The sequence below is a fragment of the Pseudoliparis swirei genome, chromosome 6 (assembly GCF_029220125.1).
Source record: "Pseudoliparis swirei isolate HS2019 ecotype Mariana Trench chromosome 6, NWPU_hadal_v1, whole genome shotgun sequence".
In the NCBI taxonomy this organism is placed as follows: domain Eukaryota; kingdom Metazoa; phylum Chordata; class Actinopteri; order Perciformes; family Liparidae; genus Pseudoliparis; species Pseudoliparis swirei.
The window spans coordinates 7,540,273-7,557,920 of NC_079393.1; the positions used below are offsets into that span (position 1 = coordinate 7,540,273).

The window sequence follows — 17,648 nt, forward strand, 5'->3', positions numbered from 1 at the left end:
TTTCACATAAATAAGCTAAAGCCCACTCAACGTACAACAGCTCTGGCACCACTCCACTGGGTTTTCTCCCAAACCTGTTTTATTTCCTGCTCCTCTATCTTTCTCCTTCCTCTCGAACCTCCTTTGCCGGACATTTAACAATGTTCCTCTCATTGTGAGGCATTCATCTGCTTCTTCTTTCTCAGCAGTAGGGATAAATCAGAGGCCCTGAAATGCCCTCCGAACGTCTGAGAAACCCCTCCTCCACCCCAAAAAACTGGCCCAGTGAGCTGTAGATGAGGCGATCTGATATCCGAGGGTGCTTTGTCTTAGCACGCTGTGCCACCGACATCTCCGCGCACCACTAAACGCTAATGCTAAGTCAAGCCTGCAGCTGGAAGAGGGAGGAAAGGAAGGGGAGAAAAAAAAGATAAAGTGTCATGAGAATTTATGATCCGGGCATACCAACAGATCATATTCGACTGCTCTTGATCTAATTTAGTTGAACTCCTGTTCTTTATTGCTAATAATACACGGTAATTTTATCTTCTTTTTTTTTTTCTCGAAGGGGCATCAACGAGACGCCCGCATGTGGCGTAACAAGGCGGGGGGACGTGTCACGGCGGGATTAGGGTGGACCCAAATGCACGACTCAGGAGACAGAAAATTCAAATAAAGATCCTTTACTGAAAACGTCGTCAAGATCGGAACAGACAGAATAATCAAACACACTGTGGAACGCTCGAGGGCTCGGTCGGAAAAACACAAGACAAACTGGCAGAGGACAAGTGGAAGTGAGGGAGCTAAATAGTGAGGGACTAATGAGGGGATGGGCTGCAGGTGAGAAGGGCGTGAGGACCAGGTGAAGGGAATGAGGGACTAACGAGGTGACCAGAGGCAGGTGAGGGGAGTTGGACTAACGAGATGGGAAGCAGGATCTGGAATGACATGATAGTTAGTGACAGGATGAAAACTACGACGACAAAAAGGAAGGCGTGGAGCTAAACTGTTACAGGACGCTCTCCTTTGTGGGCTCGGTCTGTAGTTGTGGTTGACGTGAAGTCGCCGCATCATCGTTTACCGAGTGAATGACGCGTCCTAATGGAGTGACCACCCAGCTCACATCACGCCGCATTGTCACACTGTGGCACATGACAAGCTCTCTCTCCTGTTCAATCCGTGTCGCCGACACACAAACGCGGCCCTCCCCCGGCGGCCGTGCCCTCGCACCTCGTGCCAAGGAGGTGTCCGAACACTCAAAGCCACAAAAGGAGTCCGAGAGAGAGAGGCCTCAAACGAGCCCTATTAACGCCGGCCAACCCGGAGGAGGGATGTCCCGCGTTAGTGCGTGCCAAGAAATAGACTTGTATGTTTCTAAAGAACAGTATAAAACTCTTTAGTATACATGTCACAACGTTTGCTTTTCCCATGTCCCCGAGAGACGAGACGGCCGACGGATTGAAGACGCAACGCGATGACTTCCTGTTCATGTGAGGGACCGTGTGAGAACCAACGCATCTTTAATTTAACTGTTATTGGCTCAATAAAACTCTTCTAAATATATTTTCTTCTAACCCATTTTTAAATAGAAACAGGGTTCTTACATATTTTGACCAATGGATTTCCATGACTTTTCCATGACTTTTCCATGACTTTTCACCAAATTTCCATGACCAAACTGAAATCTCGGTATAAACATGAATAATTTTGAGAATTTTGCGTATTGAGAGCGTACGCCGGCTTATATTTTGAGCGTCTTTCTTTAAAAATCACATTAATTATTTCAAACTCGGCCTAAATGAACACGTGATTATAACAAATTTCCATGACTTTTCCAAAACTTTTATGATTTAAGTTTTTTCCATGACTTTTCCAGGCCTGGAAATGACCATTTTAAAATTCCATGACTTTTCCAGGTTTTCCATGACCGTACGAACCCTGTAGAAAATGGAAACAATTATTATACTTTGGGGAGATTATACTCCCTGAGGTATGATGCACCATTGGCCTTAATGACATAATGAAAACTGAATGAGGTTGGTGGATTGTGGATTTTACATCCAGATTTTTGGCAATGCTGATTTGGCCATTTCAATTACGTAATTGAACAAACAACAACAACAACAACAAATGTATACTGTATGTAAGCGGGGTAGAGAATCGATATAATCTTCAAGATAAAAAAATACGTTAGTGCGTGCCAAGAAATAGACTTCTAAAGAACAGTATAAAACTCTAAACTAAACCGTCAGTTAATAAACTAAACTAAACCGTCAGTTAATAAACTAAACTAAACTTTCAGTTAATAAACTAGGACTCATTGGGATAACAGGAGACGTCATTCAGCTCATCCTCTTCCTATTATGCAATATCTCGAAGACCACCATTACCGCTCCATCCCCCTCGTTGGCCCTTCACCCCTCCACCGTGCACAATTATGATAAAGACATGACTCGCTACAATAACGTAGAGCTCGAGGAATGACATGTGTAGGAGCATTGTTCCCCCCCACACCTCGAAAGCTGACCTCTGTTGAACTAGGGATGAGCGCAGCTCATTTATAGTCATTGTGGGGGGGGGGGGGGAGGGGCTATCTCTACTGCTGCATTTTCATGCTGTCAGTTCTCATTAAAACCACAAAAAAAAGAGACCTGCGAAGGCCCCTCGGAGCACCGGGGCCTTTGGGAAACGTTGCGGCGCTTAAACCGCCATAATATGTGCCCCCGGCCCCACAAACACACTGGAGGGGGCTCTCTGGGCTCTTTAGACTCTCTGGGCTCTTTGGGCTCTCTGAGCTCTTTGAGCTCTCTGGGCTCTTTGGGCTCTCTGGGCTCTTTGGGCTCTCTGGGCTCTTTGAGCTCTTTGGGCTCTCTGAGCTCTCTGGGCTCTTTGGGCTCTTTGGGCTCTCTGGGCTCTTTGAGCTCTTTAGACTCTCTGGGCTCTCTGGGCTCTTTAGACTCTCTGGGCTCTTTGGACTCTCTGGGCTCTTTAGACTCTCTGGGCTCTTTGGGCTCTCTGAGCTCTCTGAGCTCTTTGGGCTCTTTGGGCTCTCTGAGCTCTTCGGACTCTCTGGGCTCTTTAGACTCTCTGGGCTCTTTGGGCTCTTTGGGCTCTCTGAGCTCTCTGAGCTCTTTGGGCTCTTTGGGCTCTCTGAGCTCTTTGGACTCTCTGGGCTCTTTAGACTCTCTGGGCTCTTTGGGCTCTTTGGGCTCTCTGAGCTCTATGAGCTCTTTGGGCTCTCTGGGCTCTCTGAGCTCTATGAGCTCTTTGGGCTCTTTGGGCTCTCTGAGCTCTCTGAGCTCTTTGAGCTCTTTGAGCTCTCTGGGCTCTTTGGGCTCTTTGGGCTCTCTGCTTGCCGTGTAATACGTCCTGGCGCGCTCGCCTTGTAATTGGCCGTGATTAAAAGGGAGGCTAGAGGAGACGAGGATCTTCCTCTCCGCTTCAGCTGCCAGTCAGCAGGAAGTAGTAAAGACACGCCGTCTCTTCCTTTACTAGGTGCCACTCCGTCTTTCTCTTTGAGCCCCCCCCTTTTTCTCCCTTTCTTCCTGCCACTCAGCATCTTTGTGAGGAGTATCTTTCGGGGTCTCTGTTTGGAACCACCACAAATTGGAGGGGGGAGCTTGAGTGTAAAGTCTATCCCTTTTCATCCTTAAATGAAATGTGTGTGTGTGTGTGTGTGTGTGTTTGTGTGTGTGAGCATCTTTACCATCTTTGTTTCCGTTCAGTCTGTAATTATTCAGTCTGCAGACGCTCCGTGTTTCGCCGGCGTCTGTTTCCTGCCTGCAACCCCTCGTCTGTATCACGTCTGTGCAACTTTCACGACCCGGCGCCACGTCCTCGCTCGGCGGGCCCGTTACGTTTTAAGTGGCGGGGGAATTCACTCGCTCCATTTTTTCCAATGCTACTTGTTTGTTTGGCGCCAGGACCAGACATTACACACAACACCGCAGCGCATCTCTCTTCTTAGATGGGTGAAGTCTTTCTGTGGTAAATCAACACAGCGCTTTGCTGACGGGGTTTCCCTCTCGTCATGAAGACTCTAACGTTGCGTTGCTCTTCTGTTTATGTTGTCGACCCCATGCGACTCGGATGGACGTAGAAACATTGGAACCTTTGACCCATAACTCTGCCCCAGCGTCGGAAATACACGAGGGCAAAGGGCAAATCTGCCCCTAAGAAATATAATTTTGCCCTTGATATCACGAGGAGAGGGGCAAAAAATGCCTTCATGATTTCGATAATTAAATAGTGTTTTATTTAAATCTGTTTCTGTATTGCCTGTGCTAGGTAGGTACACAACGAATATATATATAATTTTGAATTTAAAAAAAGAAATAAGTCATGATTGTTTGTTTAAAAAAATTAATAACAATAAATAACCATAAATAAATAAGAATAACATTGAATATTATTGTCTGATTTTTGTTTTCTGTTTGTTTTTTGTTCCAAAAAAATCGAAGAAAACACTTTGAATCTGTAGACGACTGCCTAATATTCTTATCATTGCCATTGTTATGACAATTGCTCATATACTGTAAGCCTAAATAAATATATTTATAACTTTTGAACAAAGGTTAAATGTTATTTCACAAGTTTAAAAAAGTATTTTTTAAATGCTTCTGGATTTCAGTCTGTGGGGAAAAAAGAATTGCCCCCTTAAAAAATAAAACCACAAGTAGCCGGGCCTCCGAGCAGCACACCTTTAAATGTTCTGCTTCCTCAACATGTCACACGGGAAACTTCCGAACCAGCACCGTTTTTCCCCCAGGTGCATCTCAGTGTGAACGTAACGATGGAATAACCCGACTCAGAAGAAAAGTCGAGACGCTAGAGTGATCATCAGAACAATAATCTTCCCGTCGCTCGCTCTTCCTTTCCCCTCCGACCGATCCTTCCCCAACGCGCGGCCATTATCTCGCTCACAAAGGGATCATTTAATAATGTACGAAAACCCTCGGTGGCGTCGGTTCCGGGGCGCCGCGTCACCGTCTCGGGCCTCGGCCTTAGCATCTGCTTCTCGGAGCGCCGCTGACGGAGGGGGGGAGAGAGAGTGCTGACGGGGCGGCGCTGATGCGGGTGTTACCTGAGCGCACACACTCGCCGTAACCCAAAACAAGACAGCTGCTCGACTTCGCAACGAGCTGAAAGGAAACACCCTGACGAGGGAGGGAGGAGGGGGAGACGGGTGGGGGAGGGGAACCAGTTAACTTGCGTGCCAAGTTCATACGCGCAGCGCTGAACGCTGGAGGCCTCGGGTGGATGGAGAGATGAGAGGGTGGGGGGAAACATGGAAATACATTGAAACTATCTTTGACTTAACCGCATTCGACCTCGTATAACCTCTGGTTCTGCTGGCGCTGCAACACAAACTCCCCCCTTTTTCACCGCTGATGGATCCTTCCAGCCTGACAGGCACATTTACACCTAAACTTGTGAACTCGGCTGAACTTCGAGTTTCTCCTTTCTCCCCCCCCCCGGTCTCCTCTGCTGTCCAAAAGTGACTAGAGGTCAGGCGGGGAGGGGAGGGGGCTGTGGTCTTCACAGCCCAAAAACACACACACACACCGACAGACAGTGGGAGGATTCCGCCGTGACCTTCCACCCCAGCTGGGCTCCCTCGGGGTCAACAGAGGTCGTGTGTTGCCCTCTCTGCAGATGCCAGCACCTGGATATGTGTACCCGTCCACAGGGGAGTGTGTGTGTGTGTGTGTGTGTTTGTGTCTACACGGGCTTGGGGGGGAAGGGGGTCTCCGGGGAAATGAATCAGCCACTTAGTTCAGCCACCCGCCCCCTCACTTACAGAGCTCGCTTCAGCGGGACCCAAAAGGTCAACTCTCACCCTTTTCTTGCATTTGTGTCTCTTTTTTTCCCGACATTTCTCGCTCCCTCCCCCACGTCTCCCACCGGAGGTGAACAAGGAGCTACTTCAGAGTGACGTGAGAAAAAGAGGTGGGTGTCTGTGTGTGTGTGTGTGTGTTTGTATATGTGCGTGTGTGTGTGAGGAATAGAGAGCGCGGGTCGCTTTTGTCACGTCAGATCTCTACGCAACTGCCGACATCCGTCCTCCTCGGCCGGCCTCCGTTTGAACAATGCCGACTTGAGACGGCAGATATTCGTACGGCGGGCGGCGGCTTGGCTCTCACTCCAGTTCAGACGACAGATGAGACTTCGCGTGAGATTCCACGCCTTTGTCGGCGCGTGTGCGAAGAAAAAAAACAACGACCCCAAAAGCAGTCGGCTGTAATTGTGCGTCTGAGAGATGAGCCGTAATTAAGTATTTTGCATCTTACGAAGGTGTTGAGGGCAGCGGGTGTGCAGCAGACAGTGAGAAGGCACGCAACATCACCATCTAATCCCGTCTGATCTGTGTAGACACACTGTAAGCCTGTTGGAGAGAGAGAGAGAGAGAGAGAAAAGAAGAGCCGTGCAGGTCGCCTCGATGCACCTGGATAATGTGCTTAACACTGGAGATGGCAAATTGCTGACTTCACAAGGAGTGCTTTGTCAAGAAACGATGGCTGTGAGCGATTGCGGTACGAATATGCTGAGCAGCGTGATACCTCTGGTCACATACCTCTCTGACCTCAAAACACCTCTGAGGTATGAAACCATGTAAAATGAGCAGGTATCAGTTTGTGTCTGTGTGCGTGTACAATCATTTTCTATTGGTTATGCAGGTTTCTTTCCTTGATGCGTGTGTGTGTGAACAGAAGAGTGTGTGTGTGTGTGTGTGTTTTGCTGTGTGAGCGTAGTGCCCAAAGCGTACCGGTTGCGGCTATCTCTTTACCTCGCCACCCGAGACGAGAGCGGTGTGTGCCGGAGGCGAGGGGGGAGGAGTCACATTGGTACATTGAATGACACTTTTACCCCCTCCCCCCCCCTACCGCCACAGTTGCCAAACGCCCACTGACGGAAAGTCGGCATCTGCCCAACATGCCTCCGCCGGGCATATCAACACGGGGCCGACACACACACACACACACACACACACCCTCGCACACACAACCGCGGCGACACACAAAGGCAGTGTACACAAAGAGAAACTGGAGGCACTCTCTCTCTCTCTCTCACACTGACACACACACACACCTAAGGGCAGAGAGGATACTGTTATGGATGAGCGGGGCACAGAGAAGTTGATCAGTGAGTGAGAGTGTGTGGTGGTTTTTTATGGCTGACATCTGGCTGTAAGAGAATCTGTGGGTACTTAGATGCCCGGGGGCCTGGGACTGTTGACAGTTCTCCCCCCCCCCCCCCCCTCCTCCTCCTGCCTGATGCTCAGGCCTGATAGCAACCAGGCAATGTGGCCCTCCTCCAAGTGTGTCAGACAGAGTCAGAGAGAGAGAGAAAAGGTCCTTATCAAATAAGATAAGCTGAACTGTTGCTCCAAAACATTTTTTTTTTTTTTAAAGAACTGGAAACATCTTACGGGACGAGGAACGTCACTCCGTTAAACATCAGGTGAATTACACCTGCTTCAAAAAAACCCTCTTTAACCTTTGACCTTGACATCGCCCTTTCCATAGGATGTGAGCACAAAGTGGAATTGTCTTCTCCAGCTGGTAGTACAATGAAGATATACGTGGATATGAACATGTGTTGTGATTAGTATGTGTGTATTAGTGGTCTCTTTTCTGTCAATGTGGTCACATTAAAAATAGACACCACCTGAAAGATTCTGTGTCCAGCAGGCAGTAGAGGGAAAGTTAACAGTCAATTTGTTGTAATTTAGGAAGACTTTTAAATATATTCTCATTGAAACCCCCCCCCCCCCCCCCCTGGATCTTTCGGTTTCCTCCATCACTCCCACACCAAAATATTCATTTTCATGACACTTGTTCACTTTTAAGCCATTGATGGCCGTGTTTTATGTTTTATTTATTCTTATTTATTTTTAAATGCCTTGTTTTAAATTAGAAATGTCCTGTCTTAGTGTTTTTACCGTCGCATTGAAAATGCGGAAGGTTATGTTTTGATCGCCGTGTATTTATTTATTTATTTGCATGCGTGTTATTCGCATAACAAAAAAAGTTTTAAACCGAATCGCATGATATTTGGTGGGATGATTGGTTATTATCCGGGGACCATTTGATTAGATTTTGGGATCAATCGGGTCAAAGGTCAAGGTCAAGGTCATGGATAGGTCAAAATCTTCTTTTTACCATAGCACGGTCAATTCTTATCCAATTGGCATGCAACTAATGCCAAAATGTTCATAATTCAATGCCCAATCTTGTGATATGCGAAGGTATGCGCTCTACCGAGTGTCCATTCTAGTTATACATGTTTTTACTGTCGCTGCTTTCATGAATGATGAGTCGACAACTTCATTTCGTTGTATTAATGACAATAAACTTCCTTTCCTTACCTTTGTAACACAAAAAAATCCTCCCAATGCAATAAATAATGAACATAAACACCCACTCACCTAATATGCCCCACACCTGTGTTTATATATGTTGCAGCGCTCCCATTGGGAGGGAAGATGGAGTCATATTCACAGCACAGCAGAGGGCCAGGACTGGAGATATCATTGTGTGGCTCCGCGGCGTCCAGTTTCCTCCCCTTTCCATTGCTCGGAGCAGCAGGCCCGGTGCAACTGGATCTGTCGGCCCGGGTCCATCAGATAGTCCGCCATGGCTGTGTCTAGCTCTGTCTACCTGTCAAAAGCTGTGCGGCTGTCATCCAGCCAGTCGAGGCAGCCATTTCCCGGCCACCGCCCGGGCCTTATCAGGATAATGAGCTGCATTTAGGTCCATTATGAGCTGACCCCGAGGACTTTCTCCGCTGCTAAGCGGGGGCCTTGTGCCAGTGATGGACAGCGGGAATGCGATACTGGGGCTGGGTCGTGCTGCGGGGAGCAGGACCGCCGGGGATCGGAATGAAGACACAGTGCGTGTGGTGGCTGGCTGCCGACAGTAAGTACAGTGAACATGTACAACCAGGACGGTCGGTTTACACCATTTCACATTCAAGTTTCAAGATTTAAGGTTTTATTTGCCATTCGTGCCGATAGACCAACAGTCCAGAGGAATTGGGAATCTAGTGCAGGGCTCACCGGGACAACAGTTTAGAAACTAGAATAGGCACTCGGTCGAGCGCATATCTTCACATATCACAAGATTGTGCATTGAATTATGAACATTTTGGCATTAGTTGCATGCCCATTGGATAGAAATTGACCGTGCTCTGGTAAAAAGAAGATTTGGACCTTTCCATGACCTTGACCTTGACCTTTGACCCGATTGATCCCAAAATCTAATCAAAATTTCATGCGATTCGGTTTAAAACTTTTTTTGTTATGCGAGGAACACGCATACAAATAAATAAATACACGGCGCTCAAAACATAACCTTCCGCATTTTCAATGCGAAGGTAATAACACTATAATAAGAAAACAATACAAAATATGAAAGAATACCCCATACAGAAGGTGGTAATATGTACAAGAACAAGAAAGGTGCTAATATGTAGAGTTTTGGATACGGTTTTAATTTACAGATAGTAATAATATGTCACATATTGCACATGATAAGGTTATTAGCTACACATATTTCAATAGTTTTGTTTTGCCATCAGTCCGTCTTATATGGAAGCCCATTTCCGCCATTAAAAAAAAAGAAAGTATTTTGAGATAGAAAAGTCTAAATTATGAGATAAGATGTGTGCATGCGCTTCAGTCTCATAATTTCGACTTTCTATCTCATAATTATGATTTTTTTTTTTAGAGCCGGAAATAGGATTCCATCGTGTTACACGGTTTGCAAAACACAAACGGCATTTTATTTTCTCTACTATTTGATTGAATAGGACAAAAAAAGAAATTAAGTGTTTGACTGCTCGGATTAATTTTGTTGTTGTTTAAAAAACCCTGAGGAAATGTCATCCCAACCATGCTGCTCTATGTTTGCAGATATGATCCAACAAGAACCCAAAGCCTGGAGCCCCCCTAGAGGCTGTGAAGCATACGTACCAAAATCATAACAAATATATAATCAGGGATCTTACACATTTTGACCAATGGATTTCCATGACTTTTCCATGACTTTTCCATGACTTTAAACCAAATTTCCATGACCAAACTAAAATTTCAGTATAAACATGAAAACTGTAGAAAATGTTGCGGATTGAGAGCTATCGCCGGCTCATATTTTGAGCGTCTTTCTTTAAAAAATATATTGATTATTTCAAACTCGGCGTAAATGAACATGTGATTTTAACAAATTTCCATGACTTTTCCAAAACTTTTATGATTTAAGTTTTTTCCATGACTTTTCCAGACCTGAAAATGACCATTTTAAAATTCCATGACTTTTCCAGGTTTCCATGACTTTTCCATAACTTTAAACCAAATGTCCATGACCAAACTAAAATCTCAGTATAAACATGAAAACTGTAGAAAATGTTGCGGATTGAGAGCTATCGCCGGCTTATATTTTGAGCGTCTTTCTTTAAAAAATATATTAATTATTTCAAACTCGGCGTAAATAAACATGTGATTTTAACAAATTTCCATGACTTTTCCAAAACATTTATGATTTCAGTTTTTTTCCATGACTTTTCCAGGCCTGGAAATGACCATTTTAAAATTCCATGACTTTTCCAGGTTTTCCATGACCGTACGAACCCTGTAGAATGCTGCCATGATTCTGCCTCCCCAATGTGCTTCATATGGCTTCCCAAAAGCCATGGCAATCCGTCTTATTAAATACACATTACATACGAGGCTTGATGGTGGCACGAGACAAAAAGGTCACGGGGTCACCCAAAAGAAACAAAGCCATCCTCTGAGGATTATAAACATCACAGTCTAGACGTTGTCCCTATTTCTCATCAATCTTGTCACAACCTGTCCGAAAACACAGTGGCACCACATGACCACTTGTTTTTTTTGGGTATCTTCAGTGTAAACACCCAGCATGCAACAGCAGCAGCTGCTGCTGCTGCTGTTGCATGCTGGGTGTTTACACTGAAGATATGTCAACGCAGGTAGACAGCGTTCACGCCACTGGAGTCATTTCCACCGACACTCCCCAGACAAAAAGCAGATATTTCTTTCCCCCAAAAGTTCTCCTCTTGTCAGGTTATTGTTCCGCGGTCTCGTCGACGTCACACTGGATGTGGACGGACGATATCCAGACGCACGATTGTTGTGTTTGATATTTAAGGAAGCGCTCCCTAGCGAGAGGGATCGTCTCTTCGGATGAGGAGTCGAGTGAAACGACACGCACCGACGACATTGAACTCAACGCCAATTTATGCGATGTGCTACATTTGGACAAAGTGTTGAAGGAGGGGGGGTGGGGGGGGGCAACTAGCTGACAGACCGACCACCAAAACCAAAACCATACCGTCTGTAAGGGCCCCTTCTGTGGTGCTAGATGTAGTCGCAAAGATGGCTGACATTTTCTAGGAGCCGACTTCTTCGACATTGGGGCTATTTTCTGAAGACAAGATGTGGAGAAATTACATTTAAGAAATAGAAAATAATTAATTAATTAGCACATTTCCAATTGAATAAATGAAGAAATAAAAAATAGCTGAGAAACATTAAAAAAAAAGTGATTATAAAGGCTATCAAATAAATAAATAAGCACAATAACACAAAGAAAATAAAAAAATCTGAATTATACGACATTTTATGGACTAAATTATGAATCATAAATTGAGAAGATCATCAGTACATTAATCAATACCACCTGATCTTGTTGTTGTCCGATTTAGTATTTATATAAAATATCTTGTTATAGATGTATTTGTTGTTGTACAGAACACACTGAGGCCTGGTTCCCGATACAGTTAAAAATTAGCGAAATTATTTAGAAGGTACACGAAAAAGATCAGTCCACGCACACACACAAACACACACACACAAATACCCACAACACTAATACCCATTCAGGCGCACAAAGACGAGGCGACACACCACCCCGACGTATTCTCACTCTCCCACTTTCTCTTTCAATCAGTCAACAGAGTCATAATCTATTGATTGTGAGCTCCTAACAAGCTCCTCTTTGTTTTATGCACCCGCAAATTTGCTTTGAGAACAAACCACAGCCAGACACACACACACACACACACACACACACACACACACACACACACACAACACCAGAGAGAGAGAGAGTGGGGAAACAAAGTGACGCACACTCATTACCATCGTCGCAGAGGATAATGAGTACGAGAGGGTCTAAAAATTGTTGCCATCGGTCACAACAAAGACTGGCGGGGAGGAGGAGGAGGAGGAGGAGGGGGGGGGGGGGGTCGACAGTGAAAGGAGGAAGGGGAGCAAAAGTGTCGAGAAGATGAGTCATCAGAGTGAAGCCCGTGGGAACCGTGAGTCAGGGGCAGCGGGAATGAGAACGACCGTGGAAATATTCAATAAGCACAAACACTGGGTTGAAATGACCGAACAACGCACCTGTGCACATGGTCCCTCCACACTGTACACACACACACACACACACACACACACACACACACACACACGTGGCGTAATTCATCCGGACGTGTCTCTCTGCAAACGTCCCCATCTTTATTGACATTGCGTAGGTTTTTACTCTTTAATAACAAAGATGGCTGGAAGCTCACTGGAAATTGGACCTGCCGCTGATTTGGGTCTGTTGTGACCTCACGATTCAAAATTCAAGAGTTACACGTTGGACATTTCTCCAAATGGGGGAAACCACTTCGCCAGAACGACTCCTGGTAAAGAGAAGAATCATTTATGGGCCGTCGCATGGTTAACGTCTTGCAGAACCGTATTAGTATAGTATTGTATTGTGTATGCATATATGTTGTATATATATATACATATATATTTTATTTTATTTTGTATTTTATATTTTACTTTTTATACTTTGCACAGTCATTGTATTATATTGGTTTGTGTGTGTGTATATATATATACATATATGTTTCATTTTATATACATATATATACTTCATTTTGTATTTAAAATTTTACTTGGATACATCTATATCTTTCATCCCTGTTTTTTATATTTTATATTTTATTCTCGTGTTTAGTTTATTGGTGCTGCTACTGTGACGACAAATTTCCCCTTGGGGATTAATAAAGTATATATCTATCTATCTATCTATCTATCTATCTAGAACCGCAGCATGAGACCCGGAGTCTCTCTCTCTCTCGGACTAACAGTCAAATTCAAATAATTACGGGTAGACGCTTCCAAATGCAATACTATATATATATATATATATATATATATATATATATAAAATGCAACTCTCTTTATTTCCAACAGATGTATAGTTACGAACTATTCTTCCTTTTGTGGTGGCTTTAAAAAAAAGAAGAAAAAAAAGTGTAATGTGAATACAATGGAGACGAGTTACACAAACAAACCACTTTGAGTTGATTGATAGTCGTTTGTGGATCAGAAGCCTGGTGGCTTGAAGGGTGCGCTGCATGGTGCGTTTTCTTGGCTTTGTCCGTTGGAAAGAGTAATTGTACCGGTCTTCAATGTCCTGTCCTGTTGTTTTTTTTACGAGCTGCATTAGTGTTCTCCATCGAGCTGCAATTACGGGCTATTCACACACAGGGCAGGCCCTCCTCGGCCCGCCCCGCTCGCTACTTTATGGGAACAATTAGCCGAGACAAGCTATCTATTGATATGCTAAGCGTCTATACGCCTTGGTATGCGAACATACATGAAGTGTAGATGAATAGGGTCGTGGCTTAAAAAACACACCACAGATCCGAGCATATGGAGCGGGAGTGTCAAACAGAGGCTCAATGCAAACGTCTGCGTGTGGCTTAAGGTGCGTTCACACCAAAAGCAAAACTATTTTTCGCGTCGCCCAAAACGCGTGAGTTTACTCGCTCGACCGTTCACCGTGTTCTCGCCATGAGCGTCGAGACGCTCCGCGAGGGGCGGGACTTATCTCCGCGTCTCGTCTCCGTAAAGACCGTCATCATCTCCTTCATCCACCAGAATAACTCACCACTAGTTCTGCTTTATATTTGTCGTGGACGTTCCACACTAACGCCCTCGTGTTTGGGTTCATGACATCACCCGTAGGCTCACTCGGCTCGGTCACTTTCACCGATGAAGTTACTGTTACGCCTGAAAGACTTCCGCCTCCAGCGCTACGAGAGCGGAACTCGAGAGCCGATTGGCCCGAGTTGCGAGATGACCGCCTCAAAGTTGAAATATTTCAACTCGGGGCGAAAATTGCGCCGCTGTAAACGCGTCGCCCACATCACGTCGCCCCAAACGCGGCGCCCGAAAAAAATCTCGTCTATCGCAGCCACACGCGTCTGTACGTTGACTTTTCATGGGATTCGGTCGCGCGAAAAAATAGTTTCGCTTTTATATTTTATTTATTTGTCCTTGGGTTGTTTTCAGGTGCAAACATATAGGCAAGGAGGAGGAAATATCTCATAAGCTTCTGGACATTTGTCAATAACGTCACTCTTAAGCTTCCTCTCCTTCAAACCCCTTCCCCTCCCTCGTAATACCATAAGACGTTACACCATCGACGAAATATGCCAATGATTTACCAATTCGTACGACAGACTTTGAGCGGCGGCCGCAGTCACATCCTTATAAACCACACCCATGGTGCTACGTCATGCTTACATAACAGAAAGGCATCTCATCTGGTACGTCCCGGAGCTCCAGACTCTTCTCCCCCGGAGAAACCACAGCGGGACTGGCAATTTCAGACATTCCTGAAAAAGGCCCAAATGTGCTTTCCATCCCGGGTTGAAGGCTCACGGGGCCAAAGCTTTGTCAGGGTTCTCTCCCTTCATTCACTTGTCTTTACTGCATGCATCACATCACATTACATCACATTACATCACATTATCAAAGCAACTTACACTAAGTGCATCAACCATGAGTACAAACTCAGAACAACAGGAATCAAGAAAGCCCAAACTACAAAAATACCATAAGTAATAACATAAGTAATAGTAATACCATGAGTAATACCATAAGTTATACCATGAGTAATACCATGAGTTATACTATGAGTAATACCATGAGTAATACCATAAGTAATACCATAAGTTATACCATGAGTAATACCATGAGTTATACCATAAGTAATAACATAAGTAATAGTAATACCATGAGTAATATCATGAGTAATACCATAAGTTATACCATGAGTAATACCATGAGTTATACCATAAGTAATACCATAAGTTATACTATGAGTAATACCATGAGTTATACCATAAGTAATACCATAAGTTATACCATGAGTAATACCATGAGTTATACCTTAAGTAGTAGTAATACTATAAGTAAGTGCCATACAAGTGCCACTGAAGTGCTAATCTGTTTTTATTCAATGTATGGTCAGAAAGATGTGTTTTTAGTTTCCTATATACTTTAAAAAAATAATCAAAGTAGTTGAAAATCAGTTAGTACACTATTTAATATTCGGTTACCAGGGCTCTGATCCCACAGGGTATATTTTCATCCAATGGTTATTATGTGCAAAAAAAACCTGGAGTGCTATCGCACAACTTTAGGGAGAATCATGATATATTGCACAAAAGAGTTGATATAAATATAGATAAACATAGAACTTCAATTGCAATGTCATGTTTCTATGTTTCTCTTTCTCCATCGTTTCGTCACCACGTCATCCCGTTGCTTACCTTGATATCACAAAGGCAGAAGATAGAAACAAGTTTCTCGAGGACTTCTTGCCGTTGCGTGTCTTTATATATGCTTTTGCGGTGAGAGATGCTAAACGACTGTACTCTGAGAAACTGCAACAGCAGCTCTCAGCAAACGACTCTGCTTCTGTCTGGAGAGGGCTCAGGCAGATCACCAACTACAGGCCCAAATCACCCCACTCCATGAACAATGTGCTTCTGGCAGACGAGCTCAATGAGTTCTACTGCCGCTTTGAAAGACAATGGAGCAGTCCTGAGACAATCCCCCACAGCCCCATCAACAAGCCACAGACCATCATCATATCCGATACGATAGGTGGCGCTGTTTTCATTACAACTCGTGGTGATACAGCCATTTCCGCTTGACCTCTTCACCACCACCAACAACAACATCAACATTTCGAGAAAGAACCATGAACTTTAGTATGTTCAACTCCTTCAATACATTAAGCATAAATTCTGTCTGCTCTTCGGTCCAGAAATGTGTGGTGGCTCTTGTGTTCTCCATAGCGTTGTTTGCAGCCTTCCTCATAACGGCAACGCTGCGCGTGGGCACCAAGACCTGAGGGGCACCACAAAATAGGCAACTAATAAAATCCTCATAGTTATAATAATTATAATGCCGATATTATTTCAGTCTAGAATATTAGGCGCCGTTAACACTTCTTCGCATCGCTCTGCGTGATGCGCCCGACACATCCAGCACACAGACCCGATCTCAGGGGGCATCATGAGGAGTTATGCTTAGGGCACCAACATGGTTAGCAGCGGGACTGGTTATTTGTTGCACCTGCGGCAGAAACAATTTATCGTCTCTTTGACTTCGGGTCACGACATGGGAGGAGGGAGGAGGCGGGCGGCGGATCTCGAGCATGCGCCAAGGCGCAAAGTCAGTTCGAATCGAATTCAGTTGTCTTCTGCAGAACGTTGAGACAGTACTCCTCCAATTCCCTCATTGGAAGCACCCACCTCGACCATAAACTGGCGCTGGGGATCTGGAATGGTGAGTATGGGAGCTGATGTGAATCTATCTCTGAGAAGTTTGCAAGCAAGATCCGCCTGTAGGGTCCACTTGGAGGGAACCTTAGGAGAAGTCAGAACATGCAGAGGAGCAGCAACAGAACTGAAATTCTAATAAACTTCCTATAGAAGTTAGTAAATCCTGAACTGCTGAACCTTTTTCCTGGAGTCTGGTGGGCCACTGGGATACTGCACTGACTTTCGCAGGATCCATTTGGATATGATTAGGTGAGACTATGTATCCTAAGAAAGACACCTCTTCTGTGTGGAACTCGCACTTCTCTGCCTTGACATATAGCTGATTATCCAGTAGTTTCTGCAAAACTTGGCGGACATGGTTAACATGAGATTTAGCCTGGGGAGAAAATCAGTATGTCATACAGATACATAAACACTGAAATATTCAAGAATTCGCAAAACCTCATTCACAAAAGCTTGAAAACAGCGGTGCATTGCACAGTCAAAGGCATTACCAAGTACTCATAGTGACCATTCTGAGTGTTGAATCCAGTCTTCCACTCATCCCCTTGTTTTATTCTAACCAAGTGATATGCATTTCTTAAATCCAACTTGGTGAATATCTTGGCCGTCTGAAGCAGTTCAAAAGCAGATGACATGAGTGGCAGAGGATAGCGGTTCTTCACCGTAATGTCATTTAGTGGACTGTAGTCTATGCAAGGTCTCAGAGACCCGCCTTTCTTTCCCACAAAAGAATCGCTCCGCTGGAGACGATGAAGGACGGATAATCCCTGATTTGAGTGAAGAGGAGATGTATTCATCCATTGCTGTTCTCTCAGGTCTCGAAATCGAGTAAAGTCTCCCTTGGGAATGGGGGCCCTGTAAGAGATCAATGGGACAGTCAAAATCTCGGTGAGGAGGCACAAGGCTTTAGACTTGTTAAAGCTTCTTTAAATCATGGTAACAGGAAGGTACCTTGTGTAGATCAGGATAGTCAGGGTGATCTATAATGATCCTACTAGAGTCTGTTG

General features: G+C 44.8%; 1 protein-coding gene across 2 annotated transcripts in view; it reads right to left on the reverse strand.

Moving 5' to 3' along the window:
- The window catches only part of kcnq1.2 (potassium voltage-gated channel, KQT-like subfamily, member 1.2), a 216,867-nt gene that overhangs the window by 32,163 nt on the left and 167,056 nt on the right, over positions 1-17,648 (reverse strand). Inside the window, exon 18 of one of the 2 annotated variants that reach the window (XM_056416502.1) lies at positions 295-373. The exons of the other annotated variant lie outside the window; for it this stretch is intronic. Coding sequence (XP_056272477.1) covers positions 362-373 — 12 coding nt within the window. The 3' untranslated portion in view covers positions 295-361. Of the gene's footprint in view, positions 1-294; positions 374-17,648 lie in introns of those variants that run through there. 2 annotated transcript variants of the gene reach the window in all.